We start from the raw sequence: 21628 nt of genomic DNA, 5'->3' as shown, positions 1-21628 counted from the left end.
TGAGGGAAGAGAAAGTGATGAAAGGGGGATGGAGGAGGAGGTGAGGTGATGATAGCAGAGGGTGGGAGGAGAGACAAGGGATGAGAAAGTGATGAAAGGGGGATGGAGGAGGAGGTGAGGTGATGATGGCAGAGAGTGGGGGGAGAGATGAGGGAAGAGAAAGTGATGAAAGGGGGAGGGAGGAGGTGGTGAGGTGATGATGGCAGAGGGTGGGAGGAGAGACAAGGGATGAGAGAGTGATGAAAGGGGATGGAGGAGGAGGTGAGGTGATGATGGCAGAGAGTGGGGGGAGAGATGAGGGAAGAGAAAGTGATGAAAGGGGGATGGAGGAGGAGGTGAGGTGATGATAGCAGAGGGTGGGAGGAGAGACAAGGGATGAGAAAGTGATGAAAGGGGGATGGAGGAGGAGGTGAGGTGATGATGGCAGAGAGTGGGGGGAGAGATGAGGGAAGAGAAAGTGATGAAAGGGGGAGGGAGGAGGAGGTGAGGTGATGATGGCAGAGGGTAGGAAGAAAGACAGAGGAAGAGAAAGTGATGAAGGGGGGATGGAGGAGGAGAGAAGGTGATGATGTGTTGCAAAAATGTAAACATCATACTGGGTATACTATGACACAAAGGCTCGGAAGTACAACTCTAATCTAGAAATTAAAAAACAAAACAGAGTTCAGCTGGTTTGTTCACTTTTAATTTTCATTAGATTAATCCGTATTTTACAATCACATGTAGTAAATCTTTTTCCACATGTGGTTTAAAGAGAAGAGAATTACATTACTATATACATACCATAGTCAAAAGTCAGTAGTGTTTCATTGAAAATTCCTCTCTCTGGGTCAACACCGCTATCATGTATGGAGACTGACATCAGACCAGGTTTCTCATTCTTAAAGTGGCATCCGATATTGCAGTCTTCCTTAAGTAAATAGTTCAAGCATTTTTTCCAAGTAGAAAATCTAGCAGATAAAGACAAAATAATTAATGAGAAGCTAGCAGATCATTAATTGTATGTTTCCTCTTCTATCTTGAATATCTTTAGTAACTGCTATGGCTACTTTAGAATAAATCTATTCCTTTTTTTATTCTTTCTAACCCAATGGAACATAAGCATTGCCATACTGGGGCACAGCGAAGATCCATCAATGCCAGCATCCTGTTTCCAGCAACGGCCAATCCAGTTCACAAGCACCTGGAAAGATCCCAAAAGAGCAAAACATATTTTATGCTGCTTATCCTAGAAATATAATTGTCAAAACAAAAACTGTGCCAACACTCTGTCGAGCGTGAAAAATATAACAAAATATTCAAACACACATGAATACAAGTATGTTTTTCAGTAATGTAAAGTGGAGTAGTCTCATATGTGTCACACGAAAAAAGTGATTTTTTTTTCACCCAATAACTGAGTGTATCATCCGTGTATATGATCTAATCATTGACTTGACCTCCACCAACCTTTACTGTTGACTTGCTTTTATATTAATACATCTATCTTTAACAAATCGTAATCAACAAAGTTTATGCAGCACTTAACTTGAGCAGGTTGGTGCGCTCAAAACCCCGACAGGTCCCCGTTTCGTACTAACTTTGTCAAGGGGGAGTCACCAATTCCGGTAGCTGCCTCGAGTACATGTGAAGCGTTACTTTGTCAAAGTAACGCTTCATATGCACTTGAGGCAGCTACCGGAATTGGTGACTTTGTCAAAGTAACGCTTCACATGCACTCGAGGCAGCTACCGGAATTGGTGACTTTGTCAAAGTAACGCTTCACATGCACTCGAGGCAGCTACCGGAATTGGTGACTCCCCCTTGACAAAGTTAGTACGAAACGGGGACCTGTCGGGGTTTTGAGCGCACCAACCTGCTCAAGTTAAGTGCTGCATAAACTTTGTTGATTACGATTTGTTAAAGATAGATGTATTAATATAAAAGCAAGTCAACAGTAAAGGTTGGTGGAGGTCAAGTCAATGATTAGATCATATACACGGATGATACACTCAGTTATTGGGTGAAAAAAATCACTTTTTTCGTGTGACACATATGAGACTACTCCACTTTACATTACTGAAAAACATACTTGTATTCATGTGTGTTTGAATATTTTGTTATCCTAGAAATAAGCAGTGGAGTTTCCCAAGTCCATCTTAATCACGGTTTATGGACTTTTCTTTAAGGAAATTATCCAAACCTTTTCTAAACCCTGCTAAGCTAACAGGTTTTACCACATTCTCTGGCAATGGGTGGTGAAATATTTTCTCAGATTTGTTTTAAATTTACTACTTAGAAGCTTCATTGAGTGCCTCCTAGTCCTAAGAGTAAACAAGTGATTTACATCTACCCATTACACTCCACTCAGTATTTTACAGACCTATATCATATGTCTCCTCAGTCATCTCTTGTCCAAGCTGAAGACCCCTAGGCCCAGATGCACTAAACCTTAACGACCCTTTTAACAACCCTTTACTGACCCTTAACGAAGAAATTTTCAACCGTAGCATGCATCAAAGGCCATTTTCCGACGAAGCTAGCAGCTAACGAAAACGGAATGCAAACGAGAAACTACCATTGAAATGTGCACTAATCATACCGACGATTGCAACGAATCATCTACCGTCTGAAACCTGTCGTTAAGGCCTGAGCTGTCATCTCCTCGCTGGCCCCTGCACCATAAAAATCCCCTGGCATGTTTAAAAAGAAAAAAAAAAACACAAACATTTGGCTCCCCGCTTCCCTCTGCCTAAAATAAAAAAATGAAACAAACATCAAAAAAGGATCGGGAGGGGGCAAAGGCGCTCATCAGGAGCATCCTGTATGGACGTCCTTGCCCCCCCCCCCCAAGGTCGCCGCTGCTCCCCGCTTCTGCTGGTATAAAATAAAAAATTAAAACAAAACTAAAAAGCTTAGCAGCCCCAGTCCCCCTCCCTTCCTGTCTCTCTCTGTACTGCTTCTCCCATAGTTCCGCCTCCCGGCATCCTACATAAGTACATAAGTACATAAGTAGTGCCATACTGGGAAAGACCAAAGGTCCATCTAGCCCAGCATCCTGTCACCGACAGTGGCCAATCCAGGTCAAGGGCACCTGGCACGCTCCCCAAACGTAAAAACATTCCAGACAAGTTATACCTAAAAATGCGGAATTTTTCCAAGTCCATTTAATAGCGGTCTATGGACTTGTCCTTTAGGAATCTATCTAACCCCTTTTTAAACTCCATCAAGCTAACCGCCCGTACCACGTTCTCCGGCAACGAATTCCAGAGTCTAATTACACGTTGGGTGAAGAAAAATTTTCTCCGATTCGTTTTAAATTTACCACACTGTAGCTTCAACTCATGCCCTCTAGTCCTAGTATTTTTGGATAGCGTGAACAGTCGCTTCACATCCACCCGATCCATTCCACTCATTATTTTATACACTTCTATCATATCTCCCCTCAGCCGTCTCTTCTCCAAGCTGAAAAGCCCTAGCCTTCTCAGCCTCTCTTCATAGGAAAGTCGTCCCATCCCCACTATCATTTTCGTCGCCCTTCGCTGTACCTTTTCCAATTCTACTATATCTTTTTTGAGATACGGAGACCAGTACTGAACACAATACTCCAGGTGCGGTCGCACCATGGAGCGATACAACGGCATTATAACATCCGCACACCTGGACTCCATACCCTTCCTAATAACACCCAACATTCTATTCGCTTTCCTAGCCGCAGCAGCACACTGAGCAGAAGGTTTCAGCGTATCATCGACGACGACACCCAGATCCCTCTCTTGATCCGTAACTCCTAACGCGGAACCTTGCAAGACGTAGCTATAATTCGGGTTCCTCTTACCCACATGCATCACTTTGCACTTGTCAACATTGAACTTCATCTGCCACTTGCACGCCCATTCTCCCAGTCTCGCAAGGTCCTCCTGTAATCGTTCACATTCCTCCTGCGACTTGACGACCCTGAATAATTTTGTGTCATCGGCGAATTTAATTACCTCACTAGTTATTCCCATCTCTAGGTCATTTATAAATACATTAAAAAGCAACGGACCCAGCACAGACCCCTGCGGGACCCCACTAACTACCCTCCTCCACTGAGAATACTGGCCACGCAATCCTACTCTCTGCTTCCTATCTTTCAACCAGTTCTTAATCCATAATAATACCCTACCTCCGATTCCATGACTCTGCAATTTCTTCAGGAGTCTTTCGTGCGGCACTTTGTCAAACGCCTTCTGAAAATCCAGATATACAATATCAACCGGCTCCCCATTGTCCACATGTTTGCTTACCCCCTCAAAAAAATGCATTAGATTGGTGAGGCAAGACTTCCCTTCACTAAATCCGTGCTGACTTTGTCTCATCAGTCCATGTTTTTGTATATGCTCTGCAATTTTATTCTTAATAATAGCCTCCACCATCTTGCCCGGCACCGACGTCAGACTCACCGGTCTATAATTTCCCGGATCTCCTCTGGAACCCTTCTTAAAAATCGGAGTAACATTGGCTACCCTCCAGTCTTCCGGTACTACACTCGATTTTAGGGACAGATTGCATATTTCTAACAGTAGCTCCGCAAGTTCATTTTTTAGTTCTATTAATACTCTGGGATGAATACCATCAGGTCCCGGTGATTTACTACTCTTCAGCTTGCTGAACTGACCCATTACATCCTCCAAGGTTACAGAGAATTCGTTTAGTTTCTCCGACTCCCCCGCTTCAAATATTCTTTCCGGCACCGGTGTCCCCCCCAAATCCTCCTCGGTGAAGACCGAAGCAAAGAATTCATTTAATTTCTCCGCTACGGCTTTGTCCTCCTTGATCGCCCCTTTAACACCATTTTCGTCCAGCGGCCCAACTGACTCTTTGGCCGGTTTCCTGCTTTTAATGTATCTAAAAAATTTTTTACTATGTATTTTTGCTTCCAACGCTAATTTCTTCTCAAAGTCCTTTTTTGCCCTCCTTATCTCCGCTTTGCATTTGGCTTGGCATTCCTTATGATCTATCCTGTTACTTTCAGTTGGTTCTCTTCTCCACTTTCTGAAGGATTGTTTTTTGGCTCTAATGATTTCCTTTATCTTACTGTTTAGCCACGCCGGCTGACGTTTAGTCTTTTTTCCCTTTTTTCTAATACGTGGAATATATTTGTCCTGAACCTCCAGGATGGTGTTTTTAAACAGCATCCACGCCTGATGCAAGTTTTTTACTCTGCGAGCTGCTCCTTTCAGTCTTTTTTTCACCATTTTTCTCATTTTGTCGTAATCACCTTTTCTATAGTTAAACGCTAGTGTACTTGATTTCCTAGTTTCACTTCCTTCAATCCTCCGTCCCCTTTGTATGAGGAAGGCTCACAACTATTCAGACCATGAAAAGCACATCCTAGCTTCAGATCTGAGCTGTGTACATGTAAATCTCTCTCTCGCTCTCTCTCTCTCATTGAAATCCTAGCTGCACAGAGCCACCTGACAGACGCTGCAGGCGAGGCAAGAAGAAGCTTTTCCTTTCCTACTGCCACACTCTCCGCAGCTGCAACTCCGACACACTGGGGGGGGAGGCAGTTACGTAGGTAACTTACGTCAGAGGAGGGCGGGCACAGGAAGAAGGAGAGAGACGTCGGTGAAGGCAGAAGCGATCGCCGATCAGCTGTTCCATCCCGTGCAGCGCCTTCACACAGAGGTGAGAGGCGCTGCGCGGGCCGGTAAAGCGGAGGGGGGGTCCGGTAGAGGGGGAGAGCGGCAGCGACGAACTCAGGGGGGCGGGGCATGGGGGGGCGGAGGATGCCGGGAGGCGGAGCTATGGGAGAAGCAGTACAGAGAGAGACAGGAAGGGAGGGGGACCGGGGCTGCTAAACTTTTTAGTTTAGTTTTTTTTATTTTATACCAGCAGAAGTGGGGAGCAGCGGTGACCTCGGGGGGGTGGGGGGGGGGAAGGCCGTCCACACAGGACGCTTCTGACGAGCGCCTTTGCCCCCTCCAGATCCTTTTTTGATGTATGTTTATTTTTGTATTGATGCAGGGGGAAGCCGAGGAGCCACGTGTTTGTGTGGTTTTTTTTTTGCTGTTTTGGACGTTTGTGGCATGCGCAGAGCAGCCAGCATAATGCTTGGCTGCTCTGCGCATGCTTTAGGGGCTGATTACCGACGGGGATTACGAATCTTTGATACATTATACTTTTCAATACCGCACCGAACATGTGCGACTTGTTTTTTTGGTGCATGCTTCGTTTTTTCAAATTCGTTAAGGACTTTAACGTTTTAGATTTTTTTATGTATGGTTGATGCATCTGGGCCCTAGTCTCTTAAGCTTTTCCTCATTAGGGGTTCCATTCCCTTTATCATTTTCATCGCCCTTCTCTGTAACTTTTCTATTTCTGCTACATCTTGTTTTGAGATGTGGTGACCAGAACTACATACAATATTTCAGGTGCAGTCATATCATAGAGCGATACAAAGGCATTATAATATTCTCAGTTTTGTTCTCCATTCCTTTCCCAATTCTTAATATTCTCTTTACTTTCTTGGCTACCGCTGCACATAACAGCATTCATCTGTTCTGGTACAAAAGATTGTGTGCTAATGGGGTGTCAGGGACTGTGAATAACACAATTGTCTGGTGCTGGGATTTAGAGGTGGGTGTCCAGGAAATGCATCATGGCAGCAGTAGAACCCAGAGGAGAAAATCATCCATCTTACACCACCCTTCCCCTCTTTCCTTGAGGGAAAATTGGGGAGGGGGGTGGAGTCTCAGTTTTATCTGCCCAGTCTCACTTGTCCCTTATCCATCACTACTTTCCTTAGTGTTTTTCAAACTGAGGACTGAAACAAGGCCTGACACTTTCACCTGCATAAGAGGCCCTGGTTTGAAGAGGTACAGGCAGAACCGGGCCTTTCACATGTCAAGAACTGCTACTGTATGTAGAAGAAAGGAGCTGTGGATGGGTTTGAGTATCCATTGTTTAGGTATAGAGCTGGGGTGGAGGTGGGGGTGGGGAGTGAATTTACCTTCAGTGCATGTCCTATCACCAACAATAGGACAGGTGTGGGAGTTACATGTTTTTCATATTTGCTTTATAGGGCATTTGTAAACCCCAAGACACCAGTAGCTTGATATTGTAGTTACATTCGCTGTATTATATGTAGCGGAATTAGAAGAAACTTGGATATGTAAGTCCCCCTGCATTAAATCAGTGACATTGTGGAAGAGAGTTTTAGGTACAGTACTTTGTTGGTTTTGTTCTTTCCTTACTGGCTGTTCTTTTCAGGTATTTCTTCCATTTTCACTCTCAGATCCAATCCCCCTTAGTTGTGGTGTCCCTCAGAGTTGAGTTCTTTCCCCTTTACTCTTTAATGTCTTCCTTAGACCACTAGCATTTTTTTATTCAAGAACTACATGTTAAAAGTTATATTTATGCGGATGATATCCTTTTAGTCTCTTCTCAGGATCCTTATCACCCGGATTTTGGTTCTCTTCAAAACTGTCTTAATACAATCTCTTCTTGGCTTGCATCTCATTGTCTTCACCTTAACACCTTAACTTAGTTCACCAGCCATCACTCTGCACCATCTTCTACACTTGCCATTTATGGAATTCCTATCTGCTTGGTTGATAATTTGAAATATCTGGGAGTTGATAGTGCGCTGACTTTTTCAACATATCTCTATCACTGTTAGGAAGTGCTTCTATTTCTTTCGTTTGGTGCACTGTCTTCTTCAGTTCCTCAATAATGATAGTTGTGGCCACTTTACTCTATGCACTAGTTGATTAGATTACTGCAATGTCATATATGCTGGACTTCCTGAGATTTCCCTCCATAAATTGCAGACGATACAGACTACAGAACAGAGTCACTCATATTCTCTCATGTGCCAGGTGCTTTGATCATGTAACACCTTTTCTAAAAGAATATCATTGGCTTCCCATAAAATATCGGATAATTCATAAAATCCCGACTCTCACCTTCAAAGCTCTACGTGTGAGCTATCTCCATACTTTGCAAGTCTTATTACTCCCTGCTCCCCTGTCCATGCACTTTGTTCAGCATTTGACTGCCATCTATACCACCTGTTCATTGTTCTCGACTGAGCTCTGCACATGCTTCTGCGTTCTTTTGTTTGGCCCCTTTTCTTTGAAATTCTTTACCAACTCCATTGAAGTCAGAGCTTTCTTTTCCTCGTTTCCTTTGTCTTCTTAAAGCACATTTGTTTTCCCAAGCATTTCCTGAATTCTAATTCTTCTATGGAGTCCAGGACAGTGGCAAATAACTGGTTGTCTCTGTTTCCCCACCCATCTTCTTCTTTTCTATTCCTTTTTCGTAATACTTGTTTATTCCTCTGTCCTATTTGATATTGGCTTTCCTTTCATATTTCTGTATTTTTAATTGTGGTAAACTGCTTTGATTGGTTTGTGAACAGTGGTATATCAAGTTCCCAATAAACATAAACATAAACATGATTCTTTAATATTTGTTAGGGGAATGAAATCAAACTTATATTGATTTTTTAGACCTACACATATCAAAAGAAGAAGGAAAGCTTTCCACTACATTGTATAGAAAATCTACAGATCAGAATTTACTGTTTGAGATTCTATAGCTTTCACCCATACGACCTGTGATGAAGTCTTCCTTTTAGTCAATTTTTACGTCTACGGAGAATTTGTTCCTCAATGAAAGAATTTCGATTGCAAGCAGCTTGTGAGGGTGTGGGTAGTACATGGCAGGGTTTCCTTAAGGACACTCCCTCACTGAAGCTGGAACAGAGCTACCTGAAGACAGGGAATAGCTTAGGTAGTGGTTCCCAAGCCTGTTGATAGAGGCACCACAGCCAGTCAGGTTTTCAGTATATCCACAATGAATATTCATGAGCTAGATTTGCATGCAGTAGAGGCAGTAAATGCAGATCTCTATAATGAATATTTATTGTGGGTATCCTGAAAACCTGACTGGCTGGGGTGCCTCCAGGGCCAAGTTTGGCAACCACTGGCTTAGGTAGCTTGCTGAATCAGGAGGGTTGGGCTCAGAGTGAATCAGAAGTTAAGTCCTCTGGCTGGATAGAACAGAGAGGCCCTGAGGAAAGAAACAAAATCCTTCACTACAGAAGTGTAAGCTACAGAAGCTCTACTACGATAGGCCAAGTTTATCTTGGAATTCTGCTTATAAGTGTACTTTGGACTTTAGGGCTAGGTTAGGCCCGGCTGTTTGAATAGTGAAGCCCAAAACTTAAACTCTGGGACCCCAGGCCAGAGACCAGCTGTTTATGCTGTCTAAGAGACATTAGTGCATGCTGTGGACCTGTAGGAGCAGGCCACAGAAAAAATTCCTTGGAACAAAGACTGATTTTTGCTTGTTTATTCCTCTTCACCCATGAAAAGAACAGGCTACCCTTCCCTGTGCATCAAAGTGTCTTATTTTATTTTAAACCCTCCATGTGGCCATAGTTTATTAAGGACCTAGACCTGTCTGCTAGTCACACTATCACACAACTATACTGAAAGAACAATTTTTACAGTGGGGGTATTCTCAAGGAGTGGTAAGGAAAGCATATTTGAGAGCATGATATGCTCAACAAGAACTTTTGCTATAATAGAAACAAAAATCAAATCAAGAGGTGTTGGCATTTATTCAATGGGATTCTCGTTTATCTACAAGGATTACTCATATTATATTGGATCATTGGCATGTTCTGAAACTATTGGAGGGTCTCCAGGAAAAACTAACTTTTGTTTTTCAACACAATGCTGCTATTGGGGAAATACTGTCTTCTAAGATAAAAGTGTTTGGGCCAACATGAAGAAGCGAGTCATAAGAAATGTAGCCATTGTCAATAGAGTTCGAGTACATGGGAGGAAATCTCTTCATGTTATCTGAAAATGGGATGGATATACACTTCACAATGTTCTACAACCTGTGATACAGCATATGCTGTGTATTGTATTAAATGCCCATGTGAATTGGTTTATGTGGGTAGGACTAGTAGGCCAGTGAAGTTGACTCAATGAACATAAATCTAGAATTTGCAGTAGAAATGCACAGGCACAGCTGGTCGCCTACTAGATCTCTCAACAACATAATATAACAGATATTTAAATGGCGTATATTAGATGTGATAATAAAGGGGTGGGAGGGAGGGAATACTGAACAGTGCTTGGACTTTAAAGAACAGAAAAGGATATTTCAGCTAAATTCGATACCTCTTTATGGTCTTAATGAAGAACTGGATTGGATGTTTCCGGTCTGAGGAACTGGCGATATTGACGTATCTTTATGCAAGATGAGCGATCAGCTGACTTTAGTACATAAGTGTTCAGTAGAATGCCGACATTTTGTAGTGGTTTGATGATGGGTATATTGCTCTCAATAAAAGTCATAACATCACTTAAGTAAGTGCTGTGCATGCGAGATTTTGATAAGATTCAGAAGATTGGATTTTAACGATTGTTTTCAAAGTTTTTATTTTTTTGCAGGTGCTTTGACTCTGATGCAGATTAACAAAACATGATAGGTCAGGAGAGGCTCCCTATTTAGGGATATCAAGCTAAGTCTTTTCATTCTCTGAGATTTTTGAAAATGTGGAAATTTTGGAAGAAAACTAACTAACTAAATATATAAATAATGTGTGTGTGTGTGTATATATATATATATATACAGACATAAGATTTTCAGTAATATATTTTTATTAAATTAATAAATTAGTTAACAATCTCCAGGAACATAAACAATCCAATTCCAGAAATAATACAAGAAGGAGTCACATTATTCCAAGAATCAGGATTACATGCTATTGAACATATTACACTTGAATGCCCCCTCCCCTCCCAAATCCCCCCATCAGAGGTGCTAGGCTCAGATTCAGATCGTTATCCACATGGACTCCCTTTCAGTGCTGTCTATTTCACTTTGAAGTTTCTCCATTTACCGTAAGGGCCCTAAATCTTTTGGCGATAACCCTAGTCCTATCCAGAACATCCTGCTGCTTCTAGAAGTCTGCTAATATTAATCTGCTTGCCATCATAATACAAGCCACCAACTTCTTCTTGTTTTCTGTGGCCTGGAGAGTTGAGAGCCCCACATTTAGCAGGCAGCACACCATGCTTTTTACTATGTCCTTGTTAAAGGGTTTTGAAGGACATAAGCATATGATCCCAGAGCTTTTGCACTTTAAGACATTGCCACCATTTAAGTATAAATGTTCCCCATACCCTCTCCAGCAGTCTGTGCTTTCCCCTTCCATACATTTTATAGAGGTGAGCAGGGGTGCAATACCAAAAATATAATAGTTTTTAAAGCCTTCTTCATTCAAGTCAGAAGCAATGGAAAGCCTGAACAATCCCCCCAAATATTTTATCTCATTCCTTTTCTTCAGAATGGAAGGGAAGAGGATGTAAAACTTTCGATCTCCCTTTGACTCATTCACACCCTCTCTCTTAAGCACTATCTTCCCCTCCCTGCATCCAGTCCTCACTCCTACTTCTTCAGCTGCTTACCCACCCTCCTTTTCTTCCTTCTATCCCACAAGGGCAGGCCCCAACAACTGGAGCTTTCCAGCGCTTTCCTTGAATATTTGTGATAGGAAAGGAATGAGCTCGCGACGTTCCCCATTGAGATATTTTATTGTTTAGAATACATCTGGTTCTTTTGCAGCTGGCATGTCCACTAATATTTCAAGATGAAAATACTCAAATTAGAATGGACTTCTTGGGAAGGAGATTAGCTAGAGTTAGAGTGGATTTGCAGATACTAATGCTATTAATGTGCGTTGTAGGTGAGTAGGTTGAATTGCATAAAATGGGCCTTTGGTAAAATAAGAGTTGCTAATGCTGGTAGCAGACATTAGTAGAACTAGCTGCAAGTTATCAAGGGCCTTTCCTAGCACCAAAGAGGTATCACTGCAATCCCAAATAACTAATTCTGAAACTTCATTTGCATTATTGTGGTCCGAAGTTGTCCATGTCAGCTTTTGAATATTAACTGAAAACTTGCAGTATGAATACTCTCCACAATGAAAACAACTGGAACAGCCTGGTAAAATTGTCTTTGCTTTTTGTACTTGATCATATCTGCAGCTCAAAATGGTCCAGAGCTTTGCTACTTGATCTGGCATCTCAGGCTATCTATTTTAATGATGGGATCCCACGAGATTCTTTTGTCATAATGGGGGGTAGTTTAAAACATGGCACCTCTAAAAAGGTCCATATGCACCTATTTTATAAAGCAGGTGCAAAATGTGTGCATACTCTGTGTATGTAGTCTGTGTTTCACAAAGTCCATGCGCACATCTTAAACTCCACCCCTGCTCTGTCCATGTACATCCCAGGGTCAGAGAAGAAGTAGTAGCGTGATCAACAGGACTCTTCCAAGAAGACCATGGAGACGGAGCAGGGAGTATATACTTTATTCCGTAATACGAATCGACTCAGCACGGCACTGTTTTTCAGCAATAGTGCCTGCCTCAGGCATCTGTATTGTTGTTATGGTACCCAAATGTAGTAGTAGGTGTTTCAAAAAAATGTAAAACATAGGTTAGGTCTTTAAAAAGACTGTTGGTTGCGTGCGCCAGAGCTTTCACAGCTGGGGTTCTAATGTTGAACTATTTGAAGACGCTGACAGTAGGAGCTGCAAGGCAGAATGCATTCTGTTTTGCAGCTCCTATGGTCAGCATCTTCAAACATTTGTAGAGCCCCAACTGTGACAGCTCTGGTGCATGCAACCAACAGCCTTTTTTAAAGACTTAATCTATGTTTTACGTTATTTGAAATACCTACTACTATATTTGGGTACAGCGGCGTACCAAGGGCGGGGCGGTGGGGGTGGTCCGCCCCGGGTGCACGCTGCTGGAGGGGTGCAGATAGCAGCTGCGCGCCTGTCAGCTCCACTGGTTCCCTGCTCCCTCTGCCCCAAAGCAGGTTGCCACCTCGGTGGTTGATCTACACATGGTACACTCCAGAAATGTCATGTAGAGTAGATGCAATTTTGCATTTCCTAGTCTCTTTCCAAGTGTATACTCTTGTGCAATTTTACAAGGGTCATTTTCCATGCGTAAAGCAAGCTTAACATAAGGGCAATTTACAAAGGTACTGTACTTTAAACACAGATACGCTGTGGTCAGTGTATCTAGGTTTAAAAAAAGGTTTGGACAAATTCCTGGAGGAAAAGTCCATAGTCTGTTATTGAGATGGACATGGGGGAAGCTGCTGCTCACCCCAAGACTGGTAGCATGGAATGTTGCTACTAATTGGGTTTCTGCCAGGTACTTATGACCTGGATTGGCCACCATCAGAAGCAGGATACTAGGCTAGATGGACCATGGGTGTGACCCAGTATGGCTATTCTTATGTTCATACATTCACCTTCTAGGTGTTTTTATGGTGATGGAAGTTGGGAGACTGATATAGTTGTGGATGTTATGAGAACATGATTGACAGTGTTCTTATGCATGGAGGTGGGGTTTGGATGCCCAAACCTCTGCCAGGACCCATGGAGTGAGGGGGTATCCCACCCGGCATCAGAAGCAGGGGCTGCAATTGGAAATTAAGTTCTGAGGAGCAGAGGTTGCCGTGAGGAGTCTTCCGGAGAAGGGAAAGAGAGAATACCCCCTCTGGCCCTCCGCAATTTAGCTTGGCCCAACCTGCTCAATAGAGACATTGCGTTTTGTATGCCCTGGTCCAGGTGCCTAACCTAAAGAGCTTGGCTGGCATCCAGTACCAGGGTTACACATAAAATAAGGTTTTATGCATAGAAGAGGGGCTTCTGAAAATTGCTAACATATAGGCATGTAAATGTACACACCTAAATGAAAGACTTTTTTCAGGTAGTGGGGTATTGGGAGAGAATGCCCTAAATATATGTAGGGAATCTTTCATGGAAAATATGCCCATGTCAACAGTAGGTGTAGATCAGTGTATGCACATCTGATCAAAAAATCTGTGAGAAAAGAGTATATAGTGATACCTCGGTTTTCATTGATAATCCGTTCGAAAACAATCAACGAAAACCGAAACAGACGAAAACCGAGGCAATTATTTCCATATGAATCAATGTAAATCCAATTAATTCGTTCTAGACACTCCAAAATACATACCAAAAACACATTTTATAGAGAATAAATATAGTCCCATGATGGAGCTAAAGGGAAAGGGTTAACTTATTAGCAAGGGAAACACTTAACAGGGAAAATGAGATTTGAGCACATGTGATTTTAACTTGCGTGCGTTGCGTTAGACGCGTGGGGTGATGCTCACACAATGAGAAACAACGCCACAATGAGCAGGAGAACGCATGGGTCGCCCTTTGTTTTTGCAAAATTAGCAGCGAGGTCACGTGGGCACGCCAATGAAATCTGAGGCAACCGACGAAATCCGACACAAATTTTTCACTGAAAAAAAATCAACGAAAACCGAAACTGACGATAACCGGTCAACAAAAACTGAGGTTTCACTGTATACAGATTGGACATGCTTGCTTTGAAAGAGTGGTTCTGCATGTATATTTCATACCTGTTTTGCAGTTTTGATATCTGAAAGAGAAAAGTACACTTTTTTTTTTTTTTTGAGAAAAGTACACTTTAAAAAAAAATAATAGTAGAGAATCTCACCATAGTTCATTAGCATGTGATTTGAAAGAGATTAGAAAATGATAGACTGAAAGGACATATGAAGGACTTTGTAATGTTTCATCCTGTTTCCTGTGATGTCAATATGTTTTTAAACTCTTTCAGAAATGAGAGACTCTTATATACAGGTTGAGAAAAGAACTTCTTTCCATGTTTTTATTGTAAATAGCCCTAGGTCTCTATGAAAGTACTTTCCCTATGAATATGTATTTATATATTGAGGAAGGAAACTTTCCAAGTACAGGAGGGCTCTTTGGTGTTGTAGACATTATGGAATGTCTTGGAAAACAGACTGGCAAGTGCTCCACAATTTCCAGAAGGAATGAAGGTGTCTGAGCAGACACGATGATAAGAACACAGAAGACTATTTTTTAAAAAGTACGTCTGACACTGTTCTCTTCCCGGCAGGCCTTATTCTGGTCTCTATAGCATAGTTCTAAAAATGTTATTCTCACTTCTCAGGATTTGTTTAGTGCTGCAATCACTTCCTGTAGTGATATATGAGGAACATACATTCCTGCTTATAATCGAAAGAGAAAAACGCCTATATTGCGACCCAAATCGGGAGATGGGCTTCTTTCTTCCGTGGGCGCCCAAATCGGTATAATCGAAAGCCGATTTTGGGCGTTTCCAACTGCAATCCGTCGCAGAAACGGGTAAAGTTGACGGGGGCATGTCGGAGGCGTGGTGAAGGCGGAACTGGGGCGTGGTTATCGGCCGAGGAGAGATGGGCGTCTTTAGCTGATAATCGAAAATAAAAAGGTGTTTTTACCGCGATTTTGGGTCACTTTTTTTGGACCCTTTTTTTTCACCAGCAGGTCCCAAAAAAGTGCCCCAATTGACCAGATGACCACTGGAGGGAATCGGGGATGACCTCCCCGTAATCCCCCAGTAGTCACTAACCCCCTCCCACCAAAAAAACCCACTTTAAAAACTTTGTTTTCCAGCCTCTATGCCAGCCTCAAATGCCGTACCCACCTCCATGACAGCAGAATGTGTTCTATCCTGTGACAGCCTTTCCCTGGTTATGATGTGGCTCTCGGGTGAGTGTGACACCTTTTCTGTTATGCGCACTGCAGAGTCACATCAGCAATGCATTGTGGTGGGTGTAGGGTATTGGGCTCCGTGATTCCAGTAGCTTGTGGCAAATGCTCACGATGTTGGTAGTTGGTAGGCTCTACTCCCATGGTGCTTTTCCCCCTGCTTACTGGGTCAGAGTGTGCCCTGTAGTCCATGAGGTAGTGGCCATTTTTGTAAGCCAGTTTTAGATCCCTTTCACGTGTTAGCCACGTTACAGAACTTAGTTCTTACCTTGAATGTGGCTGAAAGAGGGCATTGTACAGCATTCTGCCAGCTCGGACCTACTGCTAATCTCAGTACCAGGGAGACTCGTTGCCAGTGGGGCACAACCTCTGATCCGCAGTTAACTGTGAGTAAGAGTGCTTATTCCAATAAAGGACGTTTTCGGAGAGATTAGTCTTCAGGTGTCAACTGGTGTGCCAATGTTATATAGCAGCAACAAGTCCTAGAGGCCTGCGTGTATGCAGGTCCCTGGAGCACTTTTAGTGGGTACCGCAGTGCACTTCAGCCAGGAGGACCCAGGTCCATCCCCCCTACCTGTAACACTTGTGCTGGTAAATGGGAGGCCTCCAAAACCCACTGTACCCACATGTAGGTGCCCCCTTCACTCCTAAGAGCTATGGTAGTGTTGTACATTTGTGGGTAGTGGGTTTTGGGGGAGGGGGGTTGGGGGCTCTGCACCCGTGGTAAGGGAGCTATGCATGTGGGAGCTTTGTCTGAAGTCCACAGCACTGACCTCTAGGGTGCCCAGTACTACGAATCGTGGCCCCTCCCATGACCAAATGGCTTGGATTAGGACGTTTTTAGTTTCCATTATCGCCCAGCTGAAAAACATCCATTTTTTTCGAAAATACGGTCTGTCCCGCCTCTTCACGTACCCGTTTTCGGACATAGACACCCATGGAGATAGGCGTTCGCGTTCGATTATGCCCCTCATTGTGTGTTATGTGGAGGGACGTTTTCAATATGATGTCTAAGTCCGACTTTGGATGTTTTGCAAAGGTCTGAAGGTTTGAAACTGTGGAGTTTTTCTGCTGTGCTATTGTCCATCAATAATCTTCTCTGGTTTGGTACAAATACCTGGATTGTGAACTATCTTTGGAGTGAAGTGTGTGATTCTGTAGGCCTAAGACTCTCAGCTATTGCAGTTTCTACTCCCAGAACCTGTCCCAGATATTACAGTGTGGATTTTTGTCCAGCCTCTGAAGGTGAACCCCTTTACTTATGCAAAAAGGCATGACTTATAATCGTCAGTCAATCATAGGCAGCATGTTTTGATCTACTGTTGAAATTACTTTGAGTTTTTTTTTCCATTTTGTTTTGTCTGTGGGGAAAAATGTCTACTATATAGACCCTTTTAAGTAATAGGGAAGGTATTAAAGAGTAATACTTACTTATAAGAAAAGGTAAGATTCCTTATAGAACAATTTTCTCCAGCTGTCCATGTAAATTCAATATGTTCATTGAAACTGATCATTTTGAAATTTTCATCTGTATCCATAGCTGTATTAGTTTAAAAAGACGATACAATAGAAACTATATTATAGATCACACCATACTTTGAAGTTCAGGTTGGTTTACAACAGGATTAGACTAGCCTGCTTATAATCGAACGAGAAAAACGCCCAAGTTCCGACCTAAATCGGGAGATGGACGTTTATCTCACAAAAACGAATAAAGCGGTATAATCGAAAGCCGGTTTTTGGACGTTTTCAACTGCACTCCGTCGCGGATGCGGACAAAGTTGATGGGGGCGTGTCAGAGGTGTGGCGAAGGTGAAACTGGGGCGTGGTTATCTGCCGAACAAAGATGGGCGCCTTTCGCTGATAATGGAAAAAATATGCGTTTTTAGCGAGAATTTAGGGCACTTTTCCTGGACCCTGTTTTTCCACGAATAAGGCCCCTAAAAGTGCCCTAAATGACCAGATGACCACTGGAGGGAATCGGGGATGACCTCCCCTGAGTCCCCCAGTGGTCACTAACCCCCTCCCACCACAAAAAAATGATGTTTCACAACTTTTTATTTTCACCCTCAAATGTCATACCCAGCTCCCTGGCAGCAGTATGCCGGTCACTGGAGGAGTTATTAGGGGGTGCAGTGGACTTCAGGCAGGTGGACCCAGGCCCATCCCTCCTACCTGTTACAATTGTGCTGCTTAATGCTTATTAGTCGTCCAACCCCCCCAAACCCACTGTACCCACATATAGGTGCCCCCCTTCACCCCTTAGGGCTATAGTAATGGTGTAGACTTGTGGGCAGTGGGTTTTGAGGGGGATTTGGGGGGCTCAACACACAAGGGAAGGGTGCTATGCACCTGGGAGCTCTTTTACCTGTTTTTTTGGTTTTGTAAAAGTGCCCCCTAGGGTGCCCGGTTGATGTCCTGGCATGTGAGGGGGACCAGTGCACTACGAATCCTGGCCCCTCCCACGAATAAATGTCTTGGATTTATTCGTTTTTGAGCTGGGCGCTTTCATTTTCCATTATCGCTGAAAAACAAAAACGCCCAGCTCACACATTGTTGAATAAAACATGGGCGTCTATTTTTTTCCAAAATACGGTTCGGTCCACCCCTTCACGGACCCGTTCTCGGAGATAAACGCCCATGGAGATAGGCGTTTTCGTTCAATTAGGCCCCTCTAGGTATATTCAAGGAAAAAAAACAAATGTGAAAATAATTATAAATTCTTATTAAAACAATAGTGCATCATTTAACTAACACAAATTTTTGAAACAAAAAAAAATCTTTAAAAGTTTGCAGAACTGCCTATAACCAGTCACACATCTCACAGGTGTGAGTAAAGAGTTCCAACAGTCCACTGCCTGAAATATAAAGGATGAAGAAAATAATTTCTTCTATTTCACCCCTTTCGCACTAGGAAATTGCAAAACCAAAAATTCTTTAGACAAGACACAACAATTCTTTGGTAAAATGTTAATCAGATCCTGCATATAAGTTGGAGCCTGACCATGCAATATTTGAAATACCAGTACACAGGTCTTAAATATCACTCTAGCCCAGGGGTGTGCTGGTAAATTTTTAACAACAGGCTCTTTCTCCGGACGTAGCCAGCTCTGCAGTTGGAAGGGCCAGGGGTGGCCGGGGGAGGGGGAGCAACACTTGCCTCTCTCTCCTCCCTCCCTTCGTGCGGGCCAATAAATGGACTGCCACCACTCCCAACGTCTTGCTCTGAGCAGCATGCTGAAACTTCTCACACATGCTGGAGAAGTCCCAGCCTGCTGCCCAGAGCTGGAAACAAGGAGCGGGGAGCAGCAGTAGTCTATTTACTTGGCTGGCAGGGCTCAGCATCCCCACCAGCAAAGTAAAAGAGAATTCAGCAGGGGGCCCAAGCCCACATTTTGGGAGCCAGTTCTTAAAGTAGCCATGGAGGGCCTTACTTTAACAACCGGCTCCCAAAATTCTTAAAAACTTAACAACCGGCTATTGCGAGCCTGCTCCAGCACACCACTGCTCTAGCCTCTAACCTCTAGTGGTAACCAATGCAAATGAGCCAATAAAAGTGTATTTCTTTCACATCTAGACCCCCCTACAAATAAGGCTGTATTCTGCAACATTTGCAACCTTCTCAACAGAAAAGTACGACACCCTGTATCGATAACATTGCAATAATCTAGATGTGCCAACGTCAGTGACTGAATAATTATTTGAAAGACCTGAGGTTCAAAATAAGATTGTATTCTGAGAGTTTCCAAAGCATTCTGAACACCTTCTTACAGTAGCGTACCAAGGGGGGCGGTGGGGGCGGTCCGCCCCGGATGCACGCCACTGGGGGGGGTGCCGCGCGCCTGTCAGCTCTTCATTTTCATGCTCCCTTTGCCCCGGAACAAGTTACTTCCTGTTCCGGGGCAGAGGGAGCATGAAAACGAAGAGCCGGCAGGCACGCGGCACCCCCCCCCCCAGCGGCGTGCACCCGGAGGTTCTTTCGCTGGGGGGGGCGTCGCACTGTTCCGGGGGGGGCGCTGCACCCGGGGGGCGGGGCGCATTGGTGTTCCGTCCCGGGTGTCAGCCCCCCTAGGAACGCCACTGCCTTCTTAGAAACTGCTTGTATTTGTGATTTAAAAGATAGAGTTATCAAAAATAACTCCCAAAAATTTATGTCTTTTCTCTAGCATATAGTTAGCTCCATTTACAATGAATTTGCTCAATAACAAACTATTAAAATGACTACTCAGTACCAGAAACGTAGTTTTATCTCTATTGAGTTTCAACTTAAATCTCAGGGCCCAAGTTTCCAATACATCTAATCCTCTTTTAATAGCAGGTATCACATCCTCCAACGGCATTGTTATGTCATCTGCATATATAAAAGGGCAAAACCCTGAAATAGACAATAAAAAAACCAATGAGGTCCGCCTTCTGATTTTTGAATTGATTATATCCATTTCCTTTATAACAAGACTTCCCATAATAATCAATAATAGGAATTCCAACACATCACCAATTACTTGATAATCTGTCTGCCCTTTGATTTATTGTTTTGATTATATCCATTATGTTTCATTTGCTCTTTACGTAACCAATTGTTTATCTACTCTTGATTGGCGCTGTTACAATGATATATTATTGTAAGCCACATTGAGTCTGCAAATAGGTGGAAAAATGTGGGATACAAATGCAACAAAAAAATAAATATTAAACAAAAGAGGAGAAATTGGAGAGCTTTGAGGCACACTACAATTAGGAACCCAGGCGTTAGATTGAAATCCCTTCATTATAACCTGGTAAGACCGATTCCTCAGGAATCCTTTAAACCAATTCACAACTGAACCTCCAATTCCATAGTAGCAGAGCAAAGTCAATAAGATTGGGATCAACCAAATGCACTTGATATATCAAATTGCATTACAACTACTTGCTTATCAAGACTTGTCGCCCTTGTGACCCTTCAAAGTGAATGGGCTATGTTGGCATTAGCGCACCGCAGCTGCTAGCGTGACTTAGTAAATAGGGGGGTTAATACTGATATGCTAGTGGGGGCTCTCAAGAGCCCTTGGATCGATTATTTCATAAAACAGAGTATCAACCTGCAGAGCAGAATTGGCAAGAAACTCTTGACAAGAAATTTTGCAACACATCAATAAACTTACCATGCATCGTTGTAAATTCTCCTAAGAAGACTATTACTGTATAAACCTGGAAGCCTGACACAGCTGCCATGCTTTACCTGGACATACAGGGTTGACTGACTGTCTCAGGAAGTGGCTCTGGAAACATTCTGGTTTTCAGCTTTTTACTTTGAGAACTGGAACCGAGAGGAAGTGACTGCAGGAAACAGAAATCATGTCCTAAATTAAACCCAGCAATTCTATCTAAAATGAATTGTATTTGATTGCATGGATTTTTAAACACGTGGGGGGTAATCTTATAAACCATTTTCATGCTTATCACATTGTTTTAGGCATATAAATGGAAAAAAATTAGACCATGCCTAAAAGTATGTGTGATGCAGGCAGCATGTACTGTTTTTACAGTAGGAATGTTAAGAGGTGTATGCATATTTTGTAAAATGTACATGAAGTACGTACTAACATTGTCACCTGCTCTCAAGCAGGTGGATTTGTGCTAATATTTATAAAGTAACCATGTATCACTTGTGTGGGGATTAATTCACTCAGCAATTTCCATGTTATCCCAGACACTATATATCAGATCACTTTTTCACATAATCAATATTCTCACAGTGTATTCATAATATTCATTTATTGATCCTTATTATTGAGTAAACGGGGATAACATGGAAATTGCTGAGTGAATATTTATAAAGTAACATAAGTGCCTGTGTGCCTTTATAAAATACAGTCGTGCCTTTCTGTTCTCTGAAACTGGGTGCCCAATTATATAGCTAACCCTATCATGCATGAATTGGTATGTTTATATTTTTATGTATATTTTACTTCTCAGCATTTATTCATTGAGGGGCCCTTTTACTAAGCTGTGTAAGCGTCTA

General features: G+C 42.8%; 1 protein-coding gene across 1 annotated transcript in view; it reads right to left on the bottom strand.

Moving 5' to 3' along the window:
- The window catches only part of LOC115469735 (cytokine receptor-like factor 2), a 45331-nt gene extending 24493 nt beyond the window's left edge, over positions 1-20838 (bottom strand). The window contains exons 1-4 of the mRNA XM_030202522.1: positions 20769-20838; positions 19857-19975; positions 18443-18534; positions 784-950 (exon numbers count right to left, since the gene is read on the bottom strand). Coding sequence (XP_030058382.1) covers positions 784-950; positions 18443-18534; positions 19857-19975; positions 20769-20838 — 448 coding nt within the window. The remainder of the gene's footprint in view (positions 1-783; positions 951-18442; positions 18535-19856; positions 19976-20768) is intronic.
- Between the last annotated feature and the right edge of the window lie 790 nt (positions 20839-21628).

The sequence above is a fragment of the Microcaecilia unicolor genome, chromosome 4, assembly GCF_901765095.1.
Source record: "Microcaecilia unicolor chromosome 4, aMicUni1.1, whole genome shotgun sequence".
In the NCBI taxonomy this organism is placed as follows: Eukaryota; Metazoa; Chordata; class Amphibia; order Gymnophiona; family Siphonopidae; genus Microcaecilia; species Microcaecilia unicolor.
This window is presented reverse-complemented; position numbering and strand designations above follow the sequence as displayed.